Source organism: Alexandromys fortis, unplaced genomic scaffold (genome assembly GCF_014885135.2).
Source record: "Alexandromys fortis isolate MF-2015 unplaced genomic scaffold, M_Fortis_MF-2015_v1.1 scaffold_27, whole genome shotgun sequence".
In the NCBI taxonomy this organism is placed as follows: domain Eukaryota; kingdom Metazoa; phylum Chordata; class Mammalia; order Rodentia; family Cricetidae; genus Alexandromys; species Alexandromys fortis.
Genome location: NW_026067952.1, coordinates 4,691,842 through 4,717,505, shown reverse-complemented (window position 1 = coordinate 4,717,505; position 25,664 = coordinate 4,691,842). Strand labels below are relative to the sequence as shown.

General features: G+C 46.6%; 1 protein-coding gene across 1 annotated transcript in view; it reads left to right on the top strand.

Annotated features, from left to right (window-relative positions):
* Nucleotides 1–7,658: 7,658 nt before the first annotated feature.
* Nucleotides 7,659–25,664, top strand: part of Mybl2 (MYB proto-oncogene like 2) — a 29,582-nt gene continuing 11,576 nt past the window's right edge. The window contains exons 1-7 of the mRNA XM_050150923.1: nt 7,659–7,840; nt 12,027–12,120; nt 14,281–14,352; nt 15,482–15,574; nt 17,408–17,628; nt 22,246–22,405; nt 25,352–25,645. Coding sequence (XP_050006880.1) covers nt 7,821–7,840; nt 12,027–12,120; nt 14,281–14,352; nt 15,482–15,574; nt 17,408–17,628; nt 22,246–22,405; nt 25,352–25,645 — 954 coding nt within the window. The 5' untranslated portion in view covers nt 7,659–7,820. The remainder of the gene's footprint in view (nt 7,841–12,026; nt 12,121–14,280; nt 14,353–15,481; nt 15,575–17,407; nt 17,629–22,245; nt 22,406–25,351; nt 25,646–25,664) is intronic.

Below are 25,664 nucleotides of genomic sequence, written 5' to 3'. Positions count from 1 at the left end.
CACTCAGGCAGAGGCAGGTGGATCTCTGTGGGTCTGAGGCCAGTCTGATCTACAGAGCTAGTTCCGTACACAATGAGACCCTATCTCAAAAAGAAAGATAAAAAAAGGAAAAAGAAGAAAGACTTAACTAGCAGATGGCTAGAATATTTTAACAGAAGCTAAGGTCTGAACTGTGCATATGATCGTTGAAGCTATTGGGATAGCTTACCAAAAGAAAAAAAAATGACCAGTGTAGGCAGAGACAGCTCGTTTGTTTCCCAGCTGCCCAGACCCAAACACAGAAACTATATTAATGGCAATATTGTTTGACCTGTTAGCTAAGACTTCTTATTAACTAACTCTTACATTTAAATTAACCCTTTTCTATTGATCTGTGTATCACCATGAAGTTGTGGCCTACTTACAGTAAGGAGAGGTTCCAAGGCATCTGTTTCCTTCAGCAGGTACATGGCATCTCTTTTACTCTGCCTACTTTCTCTATATCTCTGTTTGGATTTCCTGCCTGGCTTTACTCTATTAAGCCATTGGCTGAAACAGCTTCTTTAATGACCAATGATAATAAAGCATATTCATAGCATACAGATGGGAATCCCACATCAGTTTTAGACATGGTCCAAGCCTATAATTGCAGCAGTCAGGAGGCAGAGACAAGAGGTACTGTGGAAGTCCAGGGCCAGCCTGGTCCATATAGCGAGTTCTGGGTCAGCAAGGGGGTCATGTGAGACTCGGTCTCAAAAAGAACTGGAGGGTGGGGAGAGGAAAACATTTTTAGAAATTTTAAACTGGAAAAACTTGGGGGTGTGGCTCAGTGGTAGAGCACTGGCATATAATGTTCAAGACCCACAGCACCTCCCAAAAGTAGTTTAAAACAGATCAATGATGTGTGAACTAACTGGATCCTGGTTTGGGAAAATATCTACAAAGCACATGTGAGAGCCGCGCATGATAGCATGCACTTGTAATCCTGGCATTTGAGAGACTGAGGCAAGAGAATTGCCGGCCTGAGCTGTGGAGACCTTTTCTCAAATAAGAAAAAGTGGGGCTGGAGAGTGGTTAAGAGCACTGCCTGCTCTTACCAGGATTCCGTTCCTTGCACTCACATGGTAGCTCACAGACATCTATCATTCCAATCCCCGGTGACCTCTTCTGGTCTTCATGGATACCAAGAACCCACACAATAAATCTAACAAAAAAAAGTTAAACATCTGGGGGACAGTCTGAGTGTTCGTAAGTGGTAGATGTGATAATGGCATTATAGTATGAAGTCTAGCACTGTTTACACTGATATGTACCCCACCCTCTATTGCTTTAAACTTAGAGCAAGTGTGGCTCCTGTCTACAGTTCAGCACTTACAAGGTGAAGGATTGTTGAATCCAGCCTGACATCCAACTCAATTACAGGCCAGCCTGGGATACGTAGCACATCCTTGTCTCAAATCAAAAGAATCCACAAGCCTCCTCTAAATATCAGCTAGTGAAGTGTGCACCCCTGTAATCCTCACTAGTTGGGAGTCTGAAGCAGCAGGCCAGACTGGGTACATAGAGAAATTCTACCCCACAACAAAACACACACACCACACCTAAGCATCAGAGGACTAGTTTACTCTGTTCATACACCTTACAGAAATTTAGGGAGTGATGTTTGTTTGGCTACTCTTTTTTTTTTTAACTTTTTTTTTACTCATTTTTTTTGTCTTGTTTTTATTTTGTTTTATTTTTGAGACCGTTTCTCTCTGTAGCCCCAACTGCCTTCCAGTTCTTGACGATCACCCTATCTCTTCCATATGAGTGTTAGCATTACAGGCATGGGCCGTCATAACTAGCTTGAAGTTTAGGTTTTCTTGTTTTTTTTTTTTTAAGTAATATTTAGTTTTTATGCCAGGCATTGTGACGCACACCTTTAATCTTAGCACTCTGGAGGCAGAGGCAGGCAGATATCTGAGTTCGAGGCTGGCCTGGTCTACGTAGCTATTTCCAGGATGGGTCAGGGCTACACAGACAACCCTATCTTAGAGAAAAAAATAATAAGTTTTTTTTTTAAGTTTTATGTTATGCATGTTTTGCCTGCATGTATGTGTGTGCACCATGTCTGTTTCTGGTGCCAGTGGATCCAGAAGAGGGTACCAGGTCTCCTGAAACTGGAATTAACCATGGTTGTGAGCTGGGCACTGAACTCTGATTTAGTTTTTAATTAAAAAAAAAAAAGAATTAACAGTGTGAGTCTTGGAGCGCTGAACTAAATGGGGTAAGGGAAAGAACTCCACCTCTTCGACCATCCAGCTCCCCTCTCTGCGACTAGTATTACCATAAACAGAGATAAATGCTTTAATGCAAAGGATGACAAATCTACTGCATGTTAAAACTTGCTATGCAGGGCCTGGGACTCCCAGTGGAGAGGGGCGCAGCTTGAGGCTCGGCCGCTAGGGGCCGCTAGCTCCACCAACCCACACCGTCAGGATGGGGAGGTCCAAGCGCCCTCTAGTGACGCCATGCGGCGCGGCACCTCACTCTTGTCAGCTCAGGGAAAGAGTCATCAGGTCTTCGGACTCCACAGTTCTTCCAATGATTGTGGAAGAGTCATGCAAAAGGACAGAACTTCCTGTGTCCCGCTGTGAGTCTTTCCTCTCCTCTACCACCATCATCACAGTAGATGGGGTTGGAGTTCCTGGAGTTTTGTACAAATGGCATCAACCGTCTTGTTCTCTTTGACTTCTTTCAGTGTAATTATTTTGAAAACAGTTCCTATCTGTAATTTGTTTACCCGTTCAGTTTGGGGCTGTTGTAAATATACAGGAGAAAGCCTGTGTGCGGGTGTGTACACTTATGACGATTTGATCATACAATAGGTGTTTAGTTGTAAGGCTGCTCTTTCTGTTTAAGGGGGGCGGGGGGTTTTGTCTTGGGTGGGTTTGTTTCTTTGATTTGAGATGTTTTTTGAGATGGTTTCACTATGTAACCCAGGGTGACCTGGAATTTACCATGTAGAACAAGCAAGGCTCAAACTTCCAGTGATGCTCCTGCCTCTGGTGCTGAGTTTGCAGATCTGGGCAACCAGGCCTAGTTTACATGGTGCTTGAGATCATACCTGGGCCTTCAAGTCTGTCCAGGAAGCCCTCTACCAAGCTTCTCCCCAGCCCATCCCCCACACCCCATAAAAGTTTAAGACTGGCCCAGAGTGGTGCCGCATACATTGGCATGCATATCTCTGTGAGTTCAGGGCCAGCCTGGTGAGTTTCCAGAACAGCCAGGACTGTTACACAGAGAAGCCCTGTCTCGAAAAAAGAAAAAGACAAACAAACAAAAAGCAAACAAAAGCTTAAGGTTGGCTATAGAGTAAGTTCCAGGTCAGCTTGGGTTACATGGACAGGCCACCGCCCATCCCTTTTCTTACTTTTTTGCTTTTCAAGACAGTGTTTGTGTAGCTCTGGCTGTCCTGGAACTAGCTCTATAGACCAGGCTGGTCTAGAACTCACAGAGATCTGATTGTCTCTGCCTTCCAAACTCTGGGACTAAAGGTGTGTGCTACCACCACCCCACCATCCATCCTCCCTCCCTCCCTCCCTCCCTCCCTCCCTCCCTCCCTCCCTTCCTTCCTTCATTTCTTTTTTTCTCTCTTTTTCTTTTTTCTTTTTTTTTTTTTTTTAGACAGAATGTCATTCTTTAGCTCTGGTTGGATTCAAATTTACAATTTACCTGCCATCCCCCTCTCCCCCAGTGCTAGGATTACATGGGTGCGTATGATAGTTTGAATAAGTATGCCTCCCATAGACTCCTGTATTTGAATGCTTGACCTATAGGGAGGGAGTGGTACTGTTAGGAGGTGTGGTCATGTTGGAGTATGTGTGGCCTTGTTAGGGGAAGTGTGTCACTATGAAGGTGGGTTTAGAGGTCTTATATGCTTAAGCTGTGTCCAGTGTGGAATACAGTTCACTTCCTGCTGTCTGTGGATCAAGATGTAGAACTCTCAGCTCCCTCCCCAGCACCATGTCTCCTGCATTTTGCCTTGGTTCCTACCATGCAATATTGGAATAAACCTCTGAAACTGTAAGCCAGCCCAAATGAAATGTTTTCCTCTAAAAGAATTGCCATGGTCTTCTGTGAGTTTGAAGCCAGCCTGGTCTATAACGTAAGTTCCAGGACACCTAGAGTTGTTAGGCAGAGAAACCCTGTTTCCCAAGGGGGTGGGGGGGAAGGAATTGTGAATTGTGACTTGAAAGGAGTCAAGAATGACTTTGAAGTCTTGCCAGTCTCTAAGGAAGTTCCCCACCTACCTCTCCTTTTGGTCTTTTCTTCCCTCCCTCCTTTACCTTTTTCTTTTGATTCAGGGTCTTCCTAGCTAGTCCTTGCTAGTCTTGAATTCTCCATCCTTCTGTCTTAACCTTTCAGAATGCTGGGATTTTCAGGCATGCACCAGAACTTGCAGGGAGAATTTTCTTTATTCTTTGGTTTTGGGGACAACGTCTCTTTGTCTCTCAGTCTAGTCTGGAACTCAGTGTACAGTTCAGGCTGGTCTTGGATGCACCTGCCTTGGCCTTCCAAGTACAGGGATTTAAGACTTGTGACACCGTGGCTTGCGCGGATTTCCTAATCTTTCTCTTCCCTGAGTATTCTTTGCCATTCCCTGCATTGTCTACCTGCAGATCCCTAAAAAGCCAGCTCTGAGGAGCCTCTTGTGAACCGATGATTGGGTGAGCCCACAGCTTCCTTCCACCAGCCCAGGACCTCCTGTGCAGTCAGCCAATCTACCAGATGGCTTTGGTGTCAGTTTTCTGATCTTTCACATGTGGGTCGTGTGTGTGTAGCTTACTTACAGGTAGTGTCGTTGCCTGGCAGGCTGAAGACCCAAACATTGAAGCCCAGCACAAAGCAAAGCAAAAACAAAAGTTGCTCAGCAGATGGAAGCCATGACTCCAGACAGAAAAGCAGTGATCTATTATTATTCCTCACCAGTGTTTTTGTGTCCTACCAGTTGCTAGGCCCGGGGTGTGTAACAAGAAGAGTTGGTCTTTGTCTTCCTGACTCAAGCACCGCTTTGTGTTTGGAGTCCAGGGTGGGGCAGATAACTTGAATGGTTAAATGGGTTAAATGGCGAGAGACTTTCCACCCCTGGAGGTCATATTTAAAAAAAAAAAAAAACCAAAAACCTCCCAGCGCTGTTCAGAATGGACGTCACCTGATTATCTGTCTTGAGTCTAGAGACCACTCCCAGGTGCGAAGGCCCTGGACGCCTGGAGTCCTCTGCGCAGAGGTTGTGTGTTGATGCTGCGCTGATAACTAGAGGACACACTTGCAGAGGTCACCAGATTCCTTGAGACACTAGAGTGATTTTGCAGCTGGATTCACTACACTGACCTCCACGCTGCTCTAGTTCTGGTGTTCTGTTTACCTGGCTTTAATTCCAGGTCCCAGGTGGCCTGTGCATCTGCTCCCTGCCTCTTGCCTTGGGCACTTATCTTATGAAAGCTTCTAGGTCCTGCTTTTGCCCAAAAGGAGACTGATAATCTACGTGAGTGTGTGCCACCTGCGAAGGAGCTTCTTGGGCCTCACAGGACAACTGGGAAGGCTGCTGGAGTCAGAATAATAATCAGTACTAATAGAAGGGGTACAGGTGTTGAGAGAAAGCCATGTGGGAAGCCCTAGATCTAATCTCAGCCACAAAAACAAGCTAGCAAGAATATAATACTTACCATGTGCCTTATACATATTCATGTCTTTGATCCTATAACTATCATACAGGGTAGATATCTTTGTAGTGCCTGGTTTAAAGGCTCATACCATAGCACCCCAAAATAGAGTATAGGAGAAAATAATCTCCCACTTCCTTTTGCGCTGGCTGTTCTGCAGAAACTGTAGACCAGGGAGTAACTTTGCAAGGCAGACCTTTTGTAAAGGACGTCTACCTTAGGCGGCGTGCTGTACTAGGAACCCAGCTGCTGCCAATTACTTTAAAAAAAAAAAAAAACAGGGAGACTTATATCTGCATGACAAGAGCACTTCTGTTTGTTAGACAATTCCTTTCCTTAGCCCCAAGTAACTTTGCCATTACCACCCTGCCAGAAGCTCTAGGACCCAGAAGGCTTCCATTATCTGAGCCTTCATATGATATCCTAATTTTTTGGGACTCCCATGGATATGTAACTAATCAAATGTTTTTCCTATTTATATATTTTCGATCCATTTAATCTGTAAACAAGCCAAAGACACTAGAGTGGAAGCCATTTTTATTTTTCTCTTTCTTTTCTATAAACTCTAGAATTAGAGTTCGGCAGTCTGTGCCTCAGTTGCTCCATCTGCTAATGGGTAATGCTAGTATATAACTTATTGGATTATTAGGAAGATCAAATTAATTAAAATTTATGTGTGGAATGTTGACTAATACATAGTAAAAAAATTTAAGATCTTGATAAACTTTGTAGATGAGGAAATGAGGCACAGAGGAGTTTGCTAATTTGTCTGAGATAATGCAGCAGGGGAGTGGAAGGCTGGACTCGACCCTGGAAATCCGGCTGTGAACACACTACCAATGAAGAGCAAATGTCCGCAGTGAGTTTCTTTGTGATGAGATTGGTGGGGAAAGCCTTGAATTAAGGTGGAAACTTGTAGCTCTTAACCCTCATTCTGCTGTTGCAAATGAAGTTTGCAGAATTGGACAGTGTTCAGGTGGCCAGTAGTTTTTGGAAGAGGGAGCTGAGGCTTGAGGCCATCCTAAGTGAAAGGTGTTTGCCTGGGGCTCTCCCAGGCTCCTATACTTCCAGGAAGTCCCAGTAAGGGGACACTTAGTGTTAAGTTGGTAAATGACAACCTAAAATCAAAAGTCCTTGCCAATAGAGTTTTTTTTTTTTTTTTTTTTTTTTTTTTTTTTAAGTCAACAGACATTTACCTGAGTGTTCCTACACCTCCTTGTAGGAAAGGCTGGTAGAATTCCAGGATGCTCACAGTTCAGTTGCATGCATCAGCAAGTGCATAGGGCAAGGGACTCCAGTGGTGGGAGGTGTGGGAATTACTAGTCCAGATGATGGCCCAAGCAAAACCTAGGAGACTAAATTTCCCCTCTCTGGGGCTGGTGCGGTGATCTGGAAGACCTTTACAAACTTGAATATGGAGTAAAAGAATTAACCCCGAGCAAAGAAGTCTGGTGAGAGAAATGTTGGCATTCTTATCTTAGCTGGTTCTCCCTGAGACAGCTGAAGAAACAAGAAGGCTTGCAAAGGAAAGGGGGCAAACCCAGAAAAAAGGGGCAGTGGCTTGGACTGGAGCAGTGACATTTTGTGCGGGAAGTTTCTCCCCTCTGACTCTCCTCAGTAGGTTCTTTGCTCTGTATGCTGCTCGGTGTCTACCTAAGATCCGTACAAGGCCGGGCCTCGCGTCTCACTTAGTCTCCAGGTCTGTCAGTCTTGAGGTCCTCACAACCCCACTGTAGCACCGGCCCAACCTGGCCCGCTGGCTCTGTCCCGGGGCTGCTCTACCTAGTCTCAGCCCCTCCTATAGGCTCCTCCCAGGGCTCTGGCGCGCGGGCTCCGCCCCTCGACTGGTCCACCCCGCCCCTTCCGTACGCTCCGCCCCCGCGCTCGCGCGCCGGGTCCGGGCGGCGCCGACGCTCTTGGCGGGAGATAGGAAAGTGGTTCTGTGCACTCCTGAGGCAGCTGCAGTTCCTGAGAGCGCGCCACAAGACCTGCAGCCACGCAGACGCCTCAGAGCGCCGCCTGGGGCCGGGAGCGGCCGGACCAGCCCGAGTCCTGACCCCGGCCCGGCTCCCGCTCCGGGCTCGGCCGGCGGGCGTGAGGGCGCGGCGCGGCCCGGGTCGGGGTGGGGTGGGGGGGATGTCTCGGCGGACGCGCTGGTGAGTGTTGGGGTTCTCGCCGCTCCCCTTGGGTCTGCAAACCTGAAGTAGGGGTCCCCGCGGGAAATACACTCCGCGCGGCCGACTGCTGCAAGGGCGCCACCCGGTGCAGGGGAGCGCGCCACGCTGAGGAGCTCTAGAGACCCCTCGCCCGGCTTCCCGGGCCTTCTGGGCCCGGGAACAGGAAAGCGCGGGTTCCCCGCACCGAGACCCGGTCCCGGCCCAGGGTGAGGTCCATCATCTCCCGCCTAATTGCAGGGTGGGGAAGGAAGACTGGTGCGCGCGGTGTCAGCTGGAGGCTCAGTACTGGACAGGGAGAATGTCTCTCCTAGTCGCCGCGAGTGGGAGGCAGAAGTCTGGGAGACACTTGTCGTCCCAGAGCGGCTCGAATTTGCTGGCGTTCCTTTCTTGTTTGCATTCGGGAAAGCACAAAGCCCCTGGGCCCTCTGCCGGGTGTGAGGCCGGGGATTCATTGTCTGTCTCCGGGGGATTCGGCGGCCGGTTCGGTTTGGTTTCAGAAGCCCTCTTCCTGTCCCACGCTAGTTTGGGGCAGCTGGGGATCAGTAGAAACAGACGAAGTGTGACGAGTCTTCTCTGCCAGCGGCCGCCGGGCCCAAGGCAGGAGCCGCGTTTCCCTCTTTCTAGTTCCCCAGGGGTAAGTGACTGGGTCAAGCCTGGACCTTCGTACACCTGTGTATCTGGGGCCCGACTCCGGGGCTTTCCAGCCTCTGTCACTCTAAGGGGTGAGATCATGGGGGGGGTCTGCAGGGTTCCCCCTGGGTTTCTCCAGTTCAGAACACCCACGCCCTCAGATGGCCGAACTGGGCTTAGGGTATGGATACCTAACAGATCCCGAGCTTGCTTACTTTCAGAGTTCCTCATGGCTGGAAAGTATTCGGTCCGTGAGCTCTGGTTAGGGTGGGTTCCCCTGCCTCAGTTTCTAAGGCACTGCAGTGCCCAGGAAGAACGCGGACGGATTAACTCCGGGAGTCCGCGGGGCTCATTTGGAGGGACCCTTGTGAAAAGGGGCTGAGGCTGGTGAAGAAGCGTGGGCTCAGTGTCCCTGCATCTTCACCAGCCTCAGCCCCTTTTCTGCCACATGTTAGCTCCCTTGTACCCCAGTGCCCCACTTCCCTCTTGGCCTCTGACTGACTCACCTTTCCCTGGAGCACAGCCCAGAACCTACGAGGGCAAGAGAAAGGGATGTGGACAAAAATGGGATTTTTTTTTTTTAAAAAGCCACGCACTGGCCTCTGCTTTTCAAGCTGTGATTACTAGAGAGGTGAGGGTGTAAAGGTGTCGAGCCTGACACAGCATAACTCTAGTTGGCCTCAGTGTTCACATCTGTTAAATGGAGTCCTTGGGAATGTGAGAAAGTATCTCGTGAATGCCATCACCTCCCATCTGTTTATTATTGTCCGCCTTATACAGTATCAGAGCTTCTCTGTACAGATACCTTTTGTTCATAGACTCTGGGCCTTGTGCTGGGTACTGGGGAAGCAAGCTCAATTATTAATACTTAGTAGACTTTGCCTCCTGCTTTACAGTGGTCGGTGGTGCTTGCATTGGGTCAGAAATGACAGAACATGTTTGCCTTCCAGATCCAGTGACATGTATTGTTAGGTCTGGAGACGTCTTTTCATTTTATCTGAATTTTAAAGTTGTTTGGTAGGCAGCGTCTCTTTGAAGTACTCATTCATTCACAAATCCACTCACTTCCTGGGCAAATATTTCTTAAGGTCTTTCTGTGCCAAACCAGGTTGTGGAGGTGGAGCTGACCTTTGTGGGTGCTGTCAAGACCAGAGGTTGGAACTGAGGTCAGGGCCTGGTTTTTCAAAGTGTTTGGGGCATGTAGGAGTGACTGGGAAGCTCTGCTGCCTTTGAGAGGGGAAGAAAGGGAAGGGTGTGCAGATGCAAAGTGTGGCTTGTCTTGTTTGCAAATCCCCCTCCCCCCATGACTGACCTAGCAGTATATTTGCTAGAGGTGACCCAATGCAGGTCCTGGGGAATTGGGGGAGGATTAATGACTTTCTGTGAATAACTGGCTGTTTTCCTTCCTTCCTTAATTATACATATATGTGGTTATGCTCACTTGGGTGTGGGTCCCCACAGAGGCCAGTGCCCATGGATTCTCCTGGAGCTGGGAGGTGGTGCTAAAGGGTGCTGGACACTGAGCTTGGGTCTTCATCAAGAGCAATATGTGTTCCCTTAACCGACGAGCCAGCTCTGCAGTCCCCAACTAGCATTCTTAGAGGTTCATAATGTGCTCTCCTTTTTCTTGTTTTCTTTTTTTGGTTTTTCGAGACAGGGTTTCTCTGTAGCTTTGGAGCCTGTCCTGGTACTCATTCTGTAGACCAGGCTGGCCTTGAACTCACAGAGATCCACCTGCCTCTGCCTTCCAAGTGCTGGGATTAAAGGCATGCGCCACCACCATCTGGCTGTGGTCTCCTTTTTCAAAGCATTAAGCTAGATAGTAGGATTTGGGTAACAGTTAAATAAAAAATTCCATGTTTACTGGCCCCATCCTGGAGCAAACCTTTCATCTCAGCAGGGAGGCAGAGGCAGACTAATCTCTGAATCTATAGGCATGATTTTCAGGATAGCCAGAGCTATACAGGGAAATCTTGTCTTGAAAAGCAAAACAATAACAAAAATGTCTATGTTTTTTTTAAAAAAAGCCTTTAGACTTTAAATAATTGTATTCTGAGTTTTTCTGTCCATTGATTGTTTTCATTTGCAGGCAAGAATGAATAAAGTTAGGTTGGGTGTGGCAGAATAAGCCTTTAATCCCACATTTTAAAAAAATGGAAAAAGTTATTTCAGACATTTCCCCTAAGTAATTAGGAATTTTAAAATTTTGCATGCTTGATGGTTACATGTTATCTTGAAAATATCCAATGCCAGGGACTGGAGAGATGCCTCCGTTGTTAAGAGCACTTGTTGCACTTGCAGAGGATCTAGGTTCAGTTCCCAGCACCCACCTGGTGACTCACAATCATCTGGACCTCCAGTTCTAGAGAATCAGGCACCCTCTTCTAGCTCTTCATGGACTAGGCATAGATAGATGTGGTGCAAGAGACACGTGCAGGCAAAATACTCATACACATAAAATAAGTCTAAAGGAAATAACTAATACCAGTGTAAGTTTACTGTTGAAAAGAAAAAAAGAGGGAATTTAGTTTTGAATATCATTTTGCAGCAATTTACTATCTCAGTCTCCAGAGTGTTGGTTATAGACATTTACAACCATTCAACCATTGCCCAGCTAAATACCATAATCTTTTTTTTTTTTTTTTTTTTTAAACATTTCTCTGTTTAACTTTGGCTGTCCTGGAGTTCTGTAGTTTGTAGACCAGGCTGGCCTTGAACTCTGCCTCCCAACTGCTGGGATGAAAGGTATGCGCCACTATCACCCTCTAAATACTACAATCTTTGTGAAGGGTTTTTGTTTTGTATTTGTGGTGAGGTGGAGGGTAGAACCCAGGACTTTGTGGGTGCTGAACAATTTTATCCCGAAAATAAAGCAACAAAAGGAAAATAAACCCAGGCATGGTAAATTTGCAATCCCAGAGATGAAGGTAGGATTATCTAGAGTTGGAGGCCAGCATGGGCCATTTAACAAGACTGTCTCAGCAAATCACAAGGAACTATAAACTGAGCAGTGAGTAGCGCAGATGGCTCAGCAGGTAAAGGTGCTGATGTGTATGCATAGGCATACAGATAAATAAATGTAATTGTTAAAGCCCATAAACCTGTTTGAGAAGAAAACAGAAGGCAGAGTCTGGGCATGGTGGGGTATTAATACCAGCAGGAGGGTCTGAGTTTGGGGCTAGCCTGGTCTATGCAGCAAGTTCCAGGACAGGACTATATAGAGGGTGTCTGAAAAAAAGAAACAAGTTAAAATAAAAAAACAGAAGGCAAACATCGGCCTATATTTTTTTGGCTTTTTGAGACAAGATTTTATTTTACCCAGACTAGGGTTGAACTCTTGATCTTTCTGCCACCTAAATGCTGGGATTACCAGCATGGGCCACCACACCCAGCCTGTACCTACTACTGTAAAAGTAGAAAAGAAAAGCTTGCCACCCCAAACCTCCCATAGTTGACCTGACCCTGGCCTTGCACTACCACCCCCAGGTAAAGGTATGTAAACGTGCTATCCATGACCTTTAGCTTGCTTCCGCAGTGAGGAGCTGGATGAGTTACACTACCAGGACACGGACTCAGACCTCCTGGAGCAGAGGGACAACAAGTGCAAGGTCAAATGGACCCACGAGGAGGTGAGCCGCAGCTTCTCCAGGGAACTAGGGGAGGAGAGAGTTAAGGGCAGCTGGCGGTGTCCCCTCCTTCTTGGACAGTGAAAAGTTAATGGGCCATCTGCTTCTCTTTGCTCCTCTGAGCATTCTCAGACTTTCCAATCTAAGGATGGGGGGCGTAGTCCTTAGACCTCAGCACCTCCTCCTCTCTCAGGTGCTTCTTGCCCTTTATCTTAGTCTGCTCTCTGCTGTTATATCCAAATTCCATTTTTACTGGGGTGTGTGTGTGTGTCTCTATTCCCAGGCAGTGTAGAGCATCACGCGGCAAGAGGCTTATGTAAGAGGCAAGTGCCAAACTGGCTTTTTTAACAGATTACTTAAGATACGAACCCATTGGTCCATGTATTGGTAACCATTCTGACAGCAGAGATTATATAATTTCAACACCTAATCATCCTGATACTACCTCATCATACTGTAGAGTGGAGATTAAGTTTAAACATGAGTTTTGAGTTTTGGTGGGGATATTGGACCCTATGTACCCTTGGCTGCTAGGAAGTTAAATCTGCGGTCCTTGTTAAAAAAAAAAAAAGTCTATTACTTTTTTAAAAATTAAAAACAAAAGAATTTTATTATTTTATATGTATGGGTATTTTGCTTGCATGTGTGTAGGTGCACCACTGTGTACCTGGTACCAACAGAGGCTGGAAGAAGGTGCCAGGTCTACTGGAACTGGAGTTATAGATGGTTGTGAACCGCAATGTGGGTGCTGAGAATTGAACCCAGGTCCTATGAAAATGAACAGCCAGTGATCCTAACCACTGAACATCTCTCAGGCCGCTTTTAATTAATTTTATGTATTGTTATTTTTGTGTGTGACAGGACTGGCATATGCTACAAGTTTTCTTTTCCTTTGTTCTATTGCTTGTGCGTGTGTGTGTGTGTGTGTGTGTGTGGGTGGTGTGGTGTGGTGTGTGTATTTGGATAACTTTTGGGGGCCAAATAGGTTCTTTCCTAGTTGAGTCCTAGGAATCATGAAGTAAGGTAGTTAGACTTAGCGAGTGCCTTTATCCACTGAGCGGTCTCTCTTGCACTTGTTTTGGTTTTGAGACAGGGTTTTTAATGTGTGCTGGGCAGGCCTCCCGATTTGTCATACAGCTGAGGATGATGTTGAATTTTCACTTTTCCTGAAGTGGGTGCACAGTAGGCAAGCACTGTAGCAATTCAGCTGCATTGCCAGCACTAAGTGGGAAAGTACATTGTTGATGGTGGGATTTTGTTGTTTTTGACTTATTTATTTATTTATTTATTTATTTGGTTTTCGAGACAGGGTTTCTCTGTGGTTTTGGAGCCTGTCCTGGAACTAGCTCTTGTAGACCAGGCTGGTCTTGAACTCACAGAGATCTGCCTGCCTCTGCCTCCTGAATGCTGGGATTAAAGGCGTGCGCCACCACCGCCCGGCCTGTTTTATTTTGTTTTGTTTCTTTTTTTTTTTTTATGGTTGAAATTTTTATTTTTATTTATTTATTAAAAATTTCTGCCTCCTCCCTGCCACCGCCTCCCATTTCCCTCCCACTCCCCCAGATTTTGTTGTTTTTGATTTGAGGTAGGTCTCTTGTATTCCAGGATGCTCTGGGATGCTTGCTAGCCTATACTTTAGGATGGCCTTGAACTCCTGATCCTATTGTCTCTGTTTCAAGTGCAGAGATTAAAGTAGACTGTTTTCTGAAAATTTTCCACTTTGAGGCAGCCCACTGATAACTTGTAACTAGCACATTGGACCTTGATCATCTGCTGCCCAAGTGCCTAAGTGAATTAGTTCTCCTGGCTTGTCTCTGTTAGCCCCTCTGGTCAGATCTCTCTTCCGTCCCCCCCCCCCCCCCCCTCCTGTCTAGCTACCTTTTTTGGCTATCTTGTTTTGTTTTTAAAAGCCTGCCTGCCTTGAAGAGTCAATCACCCTAACTCCCAGCATGCCCTTTTGCAGAGTGGCTACACTTGTGCTAGCCTGAGGCTTTGTTTGCCCCTTTCTCCTCGTCAGGCAGATTTGTTGCTGACTGCTACTGGGACTAATACTTGGCATTTAGTAGGCACACAGTTCCTCAGTGAATGCATGAATATGGCTGTATCATGGCATCTGTAAAACTTTCCACACACATGAACTAAATTCTGTGTCTTCATTGGCAGGATGAGCAACTGAGGGCCCTGGTGAGGCAGTTTGGACAGCAAGACTGGAAGTTCCTGGCCAGCCACTTCCCTGTGAGTACTGGCCCTCCCGCAGGGCAAGGGCTCTGGGTGGCCTCCTTCAAGAGGTACTTAGAAAGCAGTGTGAAAGCCTGGGAGGCTGGGCTGAGGTGCTGCACACCTTTAATCCCAGCATGCGGGTGGGGGCGGGGCACAGGGCAGAGTCAGACAGATCTCTGAGGTCAGCCAGGTTTACTGAGCAAGTTCTTAGCTCAGGGCCATGAACTTGAAACTGAGGGGAGACATCCTTTGAGCAGACTTCAAGCTGAGGCTCCCACGCAGGTGACTAGTACCACTACGCGGGATGATTCAGAGCGCTCTGGGGAAGAGTGCTTCCCTTTTATGTCCTCCCCAGGACTGCAGCCATCTAGACAGGATCGTGTACAAGGCTGCCACTTGACTGCTGGCCTTCCATAGGCATCTCAGGCTAGATCATCATACTTATCTGTGCCCTCTTTGTCTCTTTCTTCCTTGTAGTCTGAACTCTTTAAAAATGTGGGACTAGAGAAACGGCTCATTGGTTAAGAGCACAGACAACTCTTCCAATGGACCCTGGTTTGATTCCCAGCACCCACATGGCAGCTCACAACTGTCTGTAACTCAGTTCCAGGGGATCCAACACCTTCACACAGATATGCATATAGGCAAAATACCAAATACATAATAATAAAAATATATCATTAAAAATAATAAGCCAGATGGTGATGGTATATGCCTTTAATCCCAGCACTCTAGAGGCAGAGGCAGGCGGATCTCTGTGAATTTGAAGCCAGCCTGGTCTACAGAGCAAATTCTGGGACTGGCTCCATAGCTACTGAGAAACCCTGTCCCAAAAAACTTAAATAAGTAAGTGAGAAGATAGCAGGAGACAATAAGTCCCACAAAGCTTTTATAGACTTTGAGGTAGTACATCCCACACACATGCTAGGTTCAGAGGTTGGGAACTTACTTTCCACAGGGCCTCAGTTTATCCTTTGAATCAAAATTAATGCACCGCTGTTCTGGTAGGTCAGCCTCTGGTGTGTGGTGGGTGCATGGCACAAGACATAGCTATCTGATGTGTGCTTGCATCCTGGCCCCTGAGCTCAGGGCTCAACCAGAGTTCAATCTTATAGTCCCATAATTATTTCTCTTCCTGTCCCAGAACCGCACAGACCAGCAATGCCAGTACCGTTGGCTGAGGGTTTTGAATCCAGACCTTGTTAAGGGACCATGGACCAAAGAGGAAGATCAGAAGGTAAGTGCTGGCAAAGGGCTGCATACACTGGGTTTTCACCATTGCCAGGCACTGAGATGTCTAAACATCCCTGTACCACTCCGCTTTAGTCCTAAGTGTCTTCAGGTGTGTGTGTGTGTGTGTGTGTGTGTGTGTGTGTGTGTGTGTGTGTGTGTTAAACGTCCCTGTACCACTCCGCTTTAGTCCTAAGTGTTTTCAGGTGTGTGTGTGTGTGTGTTAAACATCCCTGTACCACTCCGCTTTAGTTCTAAGTGTGCGTACGCGCATGTGTGCGCACATGTGTGTGTGTTTTGATACAGGCCAGCTTTGTAGCCCTGGCTGGTCTCATATTTGCTGTGTAGCCTAAGCAGGCCTTGAACTCACAACCTCTTGAGTGTTGGGCTTATACTGGCCACTTTACCCCATGAATGACCCGGCTTTTAACCTTAGCTGTCACAAAGAACATGGAAAGGTTATGTGTGGTGCACAGAAGGGGCTTGCTCAGCCGGTGGCAGCTGCCAGTGATGTTATGATAATGGTTATATCACACAGTCACAAAACTTGGAGACCTTGTTTTATGGTGCTTCAGGTGAAACCTATTGCTTGTTGTGCAAGCTCTCTACCACTGAGCTTACCTCCACTCCTAACACCTTCTAGGTTTTTTTTTTCTTTCTGTTTTTGAGACAGGGTCTCGGATAGCCTGGACTGGTCTTTAACTTGCTGTGTAACCAAGGCTGGCCTTGAACTCCTGATGCTCTTGTCTCTGTCTCCCATGAGCTGGGATTACAGGTGTTTATCACATCTGGCTTTTTTCTTTTTTTTTTTTTTAAAGATTTATTTATTATGTTTACAATGTTCTGCCTGCATGTGTCCCTGCAGGCCAGACGTTAGCAACAGATCTTATTAGAGATGGTTGTGAGCCACCATGTGGTTGCTGGGAATTGAACTCAGGACCTCTGGTAGAACTATCAGTGCTCTTAACCGCTGAGCCATCTCTCCAGCCCCCACATTTGGCTTTTCAATGCTTTATTTCTGTAGTGTCTGTAGTCCCGTGAGGTGGGTGATTTTCATGTTAAAGGGGAGTAAACCAAGGCACAGAAAGGATTTGTTGTTCTCCAGACTATGCTCACCCTGGGCTGCTCTCCTGCAGTTATGGTACATCTTCCTGATGTTGGCCCACAAGCTGCCTTTGCGCCTAAGTCACAGCAGACTGGGTATGGTGGCACACGCCTGTAACCCCAGCCCTGGGAAGGTGGAAACTGAAGGATCAGCGTTTAAAGCCAGCCTGGTCTACATAGTGAAACCCTGTAATTTTTAATTACACAGATGAAATAGAATATTTTCATGCAAAAGTTGCTTTTTCTATAAGTATCTACTCTTCCCTGGTTGTGGCTGTGTGTCTCAAGAATTGAGGGAACCAGACAGTAGTGGTGCAGGCCTCTAATTCCAGCATTCAGGAGGCAGAGGCATACTGAGTTTGAGGTCACCCTTGTCCACAGAGCAAGATCCAGGTCAGCCAGGGCCACACAGAGAAACCCTGTTTTGGGCGGAAAAGGGAATTCAAGAGGGCCTGACTGGGTGACTGTGGCTGTTAGGGTTTGTATTATGAGCAAAAGAGCCTTTCAGAGAGGTGACTGAAGATCAAAGTCTAGCTGTAGGTGCCATGGCTTGGGGTTCTACCCTCCTGATGTCCATAGAAGTGCCAAGAGGACGTGAAATAACTACAGTGAAATTGGGGCTGACCTCTCAGGCTTGTAGCTCTCTAAAGCCCCACAAAGTGAGACCCACCTGGATCTGGTGATGCTTGAGTGGAGGTGATTGAGGGGCAGGTCCTTCACTGATGTTTTCTTCAAGGTCATTGAGCTGGTCAAGAAGTATGGCACCAAACAGTGGACGCTGATTGCCAAACACCTGAAGGGCCGGCTGGGGAAGCAGTGCCGTGAGCGCTGGCACAATCACCTCAACCCTGAGGTAAAGAAGTCCTGCTGGACCGAGGAGGAAGATCGCATAATCTGCGAGGCCCATAAAGTGCTGGGCAACCGCTGGGCTGAGATCGCCAAGATGCTGCCAGGGAGGTGAGCTGTCTTCCGATCCAGGAAGTGAGGCCCATCCTGGATAGAGTGACCCAGAGTACTGTTAGCCGTTCCATGTTCTTCAGTATTCAACCCGCCTTGTCTCCAGAGTCACACATCAGCAGGGCAGGGCTAAAAAGGCAGCAACTCAGGTTATATCCTGTTACAAGGAGTATGGTTCTGTCCCCATTTCCCACTTTGTGCTAAACCAGACTCATCTTGTTTGTACTTGGAGACAGGGACTAGGACTTCACCTTGTGGCCTTGGCCTCCTGAGTGCTGAATGTGGGTATACACCACCCTGCCTAGCCAGTCTCCATATTAATGAATGATACGCTGTTCTTAAGACTATTACACCTCTGGGTTCTTTTTTTATTATTTTATTTTATTTTATTTTTTTATGTGTGTGAGTGTTTTGCCTGCTTGTGTGTCTGTACCATGTCTGGCTGGTGCCTGAGGAGGCCAGAAGAGGGCGTTGGATGTCCTAGGACTAGAGTTGCAGTTGTGAGCTACCCGGTGGGTGCTGGGAATCAAATCTGGATCCTCTGGAAGAGTGAGTGACTTATGCTGTTAGCTGCTGAACCATCTGTTTCCTCAGCCCCTGTGATGTTGTTCATCTTGGTTTTCAGCCACAAACTTAGCTTCCTGGGACTCTGACCCTCTTTACCTCCCTGATGTCCCATTCTATCCAGCTGTTCTGGTTCTCCTGTCGCTGTGATAAAACACTGACCTAAATCAAGTTGGGGAGGGAAGGGTTTATTTGGCTTACACTTCAGGTCACAGTTGAGGGGAGTAAGAACTTGAAGCCAGAACCAGGGAGGAACATTGCTTACTGGCTTGCTTTAGCTCACTTGCAGGCTTATACTTAGCAGACTTTAGTCCCCCTGCCCCTCCACCTTTTTTGAGACAAGGTCCTTATATAGCCCTAGCTATCCTGGAACCCTCTGTAGACCAGACTGGCCTTGATCTCACAGAGATTGTCCTTCCTTTGCCTCCCAGGTGCTGGGATCAAAGGCATGCGCCACCATCGCCCTGCTGACAAGTAGTTAAAACTAACTAGGTGTAGACAGCCTGATGTGATGGTGCACGCCTTTAATCCTAGCAGTTTGGAGGCAGAGGCAGGTGGATCTATTGAGTTCGAGGCCAGCCTGGTTTGCAAAGAGAGACCCTGTCTCAGGTGGGAAAAAAAGGTAACTAGGATACCGGTTATATCCCGTGACCCCAATTTTTAGTTAGGACAACAGAGCTTATACCACTGCCTTGAATATAGAATTCAAGCACTAGTACTGTATATGAATATATTTCCTTCTTCTCTGGCTATTTCTATGTGGCCCTCCTTTCACAGGTGTTTTTGTTTTTTTAATCTCAAAGACAATTTTATTATTAGAGTTTAAGACAAACATGGTACAGGTAGTGGAAGTCCCATCAGCCACCAGGAGATAGAGAGTGTTGACAGAGGTTTCTGTCCCACCCAGTCCTGCAGTCATTCAGTCCCAAAGAAACACACAGAGGTCTACATTATAAACTGGTCGGCCTAGTTGGGCTCCTTATTAACTTTTATAACTTATATTAGTCCATAATTCTTGTCTGTGTTAGCCATGTGGCTTGGTACCTTTATTGGTGAGACAGTCACATCTTGCTTTGCTCTGTGTCTGGGTGACAACTGCAGGCTGAGTCTTTTTTTCTTCCCAGAATTCTCCTGTTCTTGTTGTCCTGCCTGCCTCTACTTCCTGCCTGGTCACCCTGCCTATATTTCCTGCGTGGCTACTGACCAATCAGCATTTATTTAAAATACAATTTAATTTAATTTAATTTATTTTTTAAAAATATTTATTTATTTATTATGTATACAATATTCTTTCTGCGTGTATGCCTGAAGGCCAGAAGAGGGCACCAGACCTCATTACAGATGGTTGTGAGCCACCATGTGGTTGCTGGGAATTGAACTCAGGACCTTTGGAAGAGCAGGCAACGCTCTTAACCGCTGAGCCATCTCTCCAGCCCCTATTTTTTTATTTTTATTTATTATAAAATGCAATTTAAAATACTGACCATCGTCCCACAGCAAGAGAGAAAGTCATGCCTCTTATTTTTTTTTCCTCCCCTGAGACAGGGTTTCTCTGTTGTTAGATTAAATGTCTTTTGTCGCTCATACTGTTAGACCCCTTCTGTTTTGTTTATGTCCTTATTTTAGTGGAACACATCCTTCATTAGCATCCAAAGCTCAGTCCTCACTTTTATCCCGTATGTATTAGATGATTTGAATATATGTAGAGTTTGAAAGTCATTTTTGTTCAGAGTGTTGGGAGCATCCCGTGATCTTTTCACCTTTCTCTGTTTTCTTTTTGATTTCACTTTCTCAGAAGTTTCTTGGCTTTTACCCTCCAATCCTTTGGAAATTATTTTAACTAAGAAGTTTTGTTTTCTGGCTAGGAGGTGGTGGTGCACACCTTTCGTCTCAGCAATCGAGAGGCAGAGGCAGGCGTATCGCTGTGAGTTTGAGGCCAGCCTCAACAGGCACGGTCTACAGAGTGAGTTCCAGGACAGCCAGCACTGTTACACAGAGAAACCCTATTTGAAAAAAAAAAAGAACAAAAAAAAGTTTTGCTTCCTAAATTCTAATCCCTTTTCTGGCCCAGATCCTTAATGTATGTTTGCAGCCATTTATTTCACCGTCGATACTGTGTTTAAAGATCAAAAGATTAAAAAAACAACAACAAACCTCCTTCCCTGCACTGTGTGCTTGCCTATGAAGTAGCAATGAAAATAATTTCATGGTTGGGGATTATTATAACATGAACTGTGCTAAAGGCTCGGAGCATTAGGGCGGTTGAGAACCATGGCCTAGTGTTTTTCTCTTTGTTTTGCCCATCCATATTAGTTAATACAGGAGGTTTGCTTTGAAGGATTGCCGATCTGTGGTTGGCTCTTCGCTGTTAGGAAGCAGTTGGCAACTACTGTTGTGAAGCCCATTGCACACTGCTGCTGCTTACCTGTTGGGTTTGTTGTTCGCTGGCCCTTTGGGATGCTCCAAGAATTAATGCTTTTCTCTGGACTTATTTATTTCTCGAGGTAGCTTATTCCTTTAAGGAGCTGTTGCCTGGGATGCCTGGCGTTGGGCATCTCACCTCCGGGGTGCAGATTTCCGTGAGGCCCCAGTTTCTGTCCTGTTTTTGCCCATTGTGGCCATGGTTGCTGGTTATGTCTGCAGTCAAATGCTCTTGCACTGAGCTATACCCAACACACAAACTGGGTTATTTTTTAAAGAGGAAACATCTCTTCCTGCCTGGAGGTCAGGGTCAGGAGCTAGAGGTCAGACAGCTGTTCTGCTTAACCTGTGCCTGTCTGTGCTCCTCATTCAATCCTGTTGCTACAATCTTGGGGCTCCTCAAGTTCTGGGAAGCCCTGGGAGGAGCCTCGAGGTGAACCGATTCTAGTTAGTCTTCCTGTAAGGTCAGTTTGGTTTGGACTCCTAGATTCCTGGGCTGTCTGTTACTCATCTGACCTCTTAACACTTTCCAATAACTTCTAAAATCTGATCTGCTGCTACTTCCCTCCCTGTTTTCTTGTCCCTACTTTGCTTTTGTTTTCTGTGTTTTGTTTTGAGTCCTTCCATTGCATGGAAGTGTGATCCTGAAAAGAAGAATAAAGAGAAGACCAGGTGATAAAGTGTCTTTTGAGTCTGAACTGCCTGTTAATATAACTTCAGCCCCTTGTGTTACTTTTGAGGGCCTGCCTTATTGCTTGGTTGGGCAAGAAACATTGGCCTTGAACATGCCAGTAGCCTCACCTCCATCTGCAGTCACCTTGGTTGCTTGGCCCTGAGCCACTCTGACAACCTTGCCTGCATTGCTGCCCTGCCCTGTTGTGAGGCCTACCCACGTGCTATCAGTTCTCCCTGCTCTTTCTTCAGAGATGCTTTCTGGGTCAGTCCAGCTTGCACTCAGTCCTTTTTGCTTATTCCATGGAGATATGTGGATGTTTGCTAAGCCATTGGAGGGCTACAAACAGTGAGCAGAACAATGCTCACAGCGCATTCGGCCGAACCTTCACTTAGAGATGGGGGATACGCTGCAGCAGGGTGGGGGTGTTGGACTCTAGCGTCCAAACACCAAGAAGGAGTCACCCCCAGAGACCATCTCACACACCACAGCCGATGCAAAAGCATGAGGATTTTATTAATTCTGTCATGACAGGGTCCCCCAGCATTTGGGAAGCCAAGAGACCTCAAATAGCGGGTACAGTCTACTTTTAAAGGGGCCACAGAAGCAAGGGGGGTTGTTCTTTGACTATTCTGATTGGCTTATTCGAAAGGGCTATTACCAATAATTGACTGGAGAGCTGGTGCCAGATCAGATGAGATAAGAGGTCATTTTGACCCCGTTTCCCAGGGGACCGAACCAAAACATACGTATACGGGTAATTGTTGAGGAACTGAGTACGTGCGGGTGTAGCTGTTAGGTCCTTGGTTCCCAGGGGAGGAGGAGAAGCACTATGGCACAGAGGCTGAGAGGATTCAGAATTGTCAAAAAAGGCTTCAGGATTGTCTTAAAGTCTTACAGGGAAAGCCTCCAAGCGCCTCCGAGAGCCACATGTCAGGGGCCCCTGGTTTTCCCCACAGGACGGACAATGCTGTGAAGAATCACTGGAACTCCACCATCAAGAGGAAAGTAGACACACGAGGCTTCCCAAATGAGTCCAGAGACTGCAAACCTGTCTACCTGCTTTTGGAACTTGAGGACAAGGACCGTCACCAGAGTGCCCAGCCCGTGGAAGGCCAGGTGAGTGGCCCCCTGTGGCTTAGGCTCTGGGTTTCATTCCAGGCTGGTTGTTATTTTTACTCCCTGGTTTTCTTACCCTGTCCTCTCAATACCTTCCTCAGAGCCACTCACTCATTTCTGCTCTGGGGTCTGAGTGCTGCCTTCATGTTTCTAGAGCTTTCCTCGTGACAGTCTAGTCCTAGTTTGCTGCAGGACAGGACAGCGGTCAGATAACATTTTGAGAAGTGGGTTAGGGAGGAGAGTTCTTAGCCTCCTACCCCTTTCAACAACTTTTTTCTTAAAGGTCTTTCCTATCTACAAACTGAAAGTGTTCTTGCTATTTTTAAAAATCCTTGTTATAAAGCTGGGCGGTGGTGGCGTATGCCTTTAATCCCAGCACTCAGGAGTCTGAGGCAAGAGGATCTCTGTGCGTTCGAGGCAAGCCTGGTCTACAAGAACTAGTTCAATGGCAGGCAACAAAGTGACACAGAGAAACCCTGTCTTGAAAAACCAAAAAAGAAAAAAAAATCATTTTTATAGCCAGGTGGTGGTGACACATTCCTTTAACCCTAGCACTCGGGATGCAGAGGCAGGCAGATCTATGAGAATTCTAGGCCAGCCTGGTCTACAGAGGGTGTTCCAGGACAGTTAGGGCTACACAGAGAAAACCTGTCTCGAAAATCCAAAAGAAGGTGTGTTTGTGTACACGTGTCCCATGTCTAGAGCCCATGTAGAAGAGGTAAGAAAGAGGACAGCTTGTTCATGGTGCCTTCTTTTTTTTTTTTATTTTTCTTTCTTTCTTTTTTGTCTTTGAGACAGGTGTAGTAGGAAGCTGCTTCTTTGTTTCCTGGCCACCCAGATTCCCGAAATAACCACACGGAAACTGTATTAATTAAATCACTGCTTGGCCCATTAGCTCTAGTTTCTTATTGGCTAACTCATATTTTCTAGTGGGTCACTAAGGGTGATAGTGAGTAGAACCATTCCCTTTTCCACCTGCTGATTCAAAGCCTTCTGGAGAACCCTAGCTCTCCAGGCTGCTGCCATCTAATTGGTGCTGTTTGCAAAAGGCCATTCCATGCGTCTGTCAGGCCAGATGCTTCAGGATGGTGGGGAATGTGGTAGGTGACATCAGCGGATTCCATGATATTGGACACACTGTCACACTTCTCTGGCTGTGACATGAGTTCCTTGTTCAGAAGCAATACTGTGTGGAATACCATGAGGGTAGATAAGGAGTTCTGTAAGTCCACAGATGATGGTTTTGTTAGAAGCCTAGCATGCAGGAACAGTGAGGACAGAGCATTGTTCTTTCTGTGGAGGGAAGTGGAGCTATCAGGCTGCTGACTGGTCACCCCAGGAAAAAAACAGTCAGTGCCCTTAACCCTTGAACCACCCTTTTAGCCCCTTATTTTCAGTTTTTTATTACATTTGTTTATCTTGTGCATGTGTGTGTGTTGGGGACAGGGTGTGCATACCACTGTGCAGGTAGAGGTGAAGAACAACTTGCAATTCTCTCCTACCATGGATCCCAACGATCGAACACTGATCAAGTGCCAGCCCAGCATTTGCTTTGTGAGCAGGTCTCATGTAGCCTAGCCTAGCCTTGAATTTGTGGGAATTGTGAGCAGGGCTCATTTACTAGGTTCTGTTTTGAGAATTATTCCTGTGAAGGATTTTCCTCAATTTTTTTTTTTGTCACAGTGTTGAGATAAACATCCAGAAGCGTTTCTGGGCTAGCACTAGGAGTTACCATGTGTGCTTGGGATTGGTTCCACTCCTGTCCCATTCCCAAAGAGCCTTGCCCATGCCAGATAAGCACCCTCCCACAGACCTGCAGCTCCAAGGCTTAGCTCATTTTTCCCATTTGCCAGACTTGCATTAACTTACTGTATTACTCAGTGTGTCCATTAGGGTATACTTTATCTAGGGCTAGCCCACACCTGTAGTCTCAGCACCCTGGAGACTGAGACTGGTTGGTCTAGTTAGAGACTTACAAGCCAATTGGGACTGCATAGAAATCCTGCCTCGAAAAAGAAAGAAAAACCGGGAGTTACTACATTTTTATCCCCCGAATATTCTGTGCTTCAGCTTGTATTTTCCAAAATAAGGGAATTCACTTACGCTCGGTATATCTGTTTCTTTCTCTTTCTTCTTCCTTTTTTTGTATTTTAAGGTATGTCTGTTTCTAATTCAGGGACTTCCACATTGATTCTGAGCCTTGTGGTGGTAATGATTTGTTTTTGTTTGCTTGCTTTAAAAAATAACTTTAACAAACAAGTGAGTATGTGTGGCCGGGCATGGTGGTCCACACTTTTAATCCCAGCACTCAGGAAGCAGAGTCAGGCAGTCTCCATGTGGGCTGTTACACAGACCCCGGAAACCTGGTTTTGGACAAATGTGTGTCCATAATGGATTGCTTTCTTTGCTTGCTTTAAAGACATTTTTGTTGCTTTAAAAACTGTGTGTCTGTGTGTTCGTGTGTGCAAGTACCATGATGTGTGTGTGTGTGTAAGTCAGGATAGCATCTGTTTTCTCTACCATGTGGCTCTTATGCATCAAACTCATGTTGTCTGCCCAGCTGCAGGCACCTTTATCTGCTGAACCACCTCTGTAGCCCACACTGTTGTGGAATTCACTGTGTAACTTGTGGTCATTTCACCTTGGCCTTTCAAGTTCTGGAATGACAAGTGCTCCCATGCCCAGCATTGTTTCAGGACCTCTCTCTTCTGTGTAGTCCGTGTTCCGCTTTTCCTGTGAATAGTCCAGGATTAGTTATTTTTCCGTAAGTCTCATTAGCCTATGTCATACTGATATTTTTCAAATATGCAGTACAATCGGAATGTCTTGCAATTTCTGGTCATCTGAGCTTCCTTTGTCTTTGATTTGGGTTATGTGTTTTTAGTTAGAAACTTACAGCATTGTCTATTTCAACGAAAATGTATTGTGTGCCCTTGGATCTGACAGGGAAGTCTTATGGCTGGCTGGCCGCTGGCGCCCTCTGCTGTGAAGGAAGAGGAGAGCAGTGAGGAGGAGGCTGCAGCAGCTGCTGCTTGTGCTAAACAGGAACATGAACCTGTGCCTGCTGATCTGGGCGAAGTGCATACCCCAGAGCCCCTGGAGCCCCTCAAGCGTGAATATCAAGAGGACTCCCCCTCATCAGAAACAAGCCTGCCCTACAAATGGGTGGTGGAGGCGGCAAACCTCCTCATCCCTGCTGTGGGGTCCAGCCTCTCGGAAGCCCTGGACTTGATTGAGTCGGTATGTTGGCCCCAACACT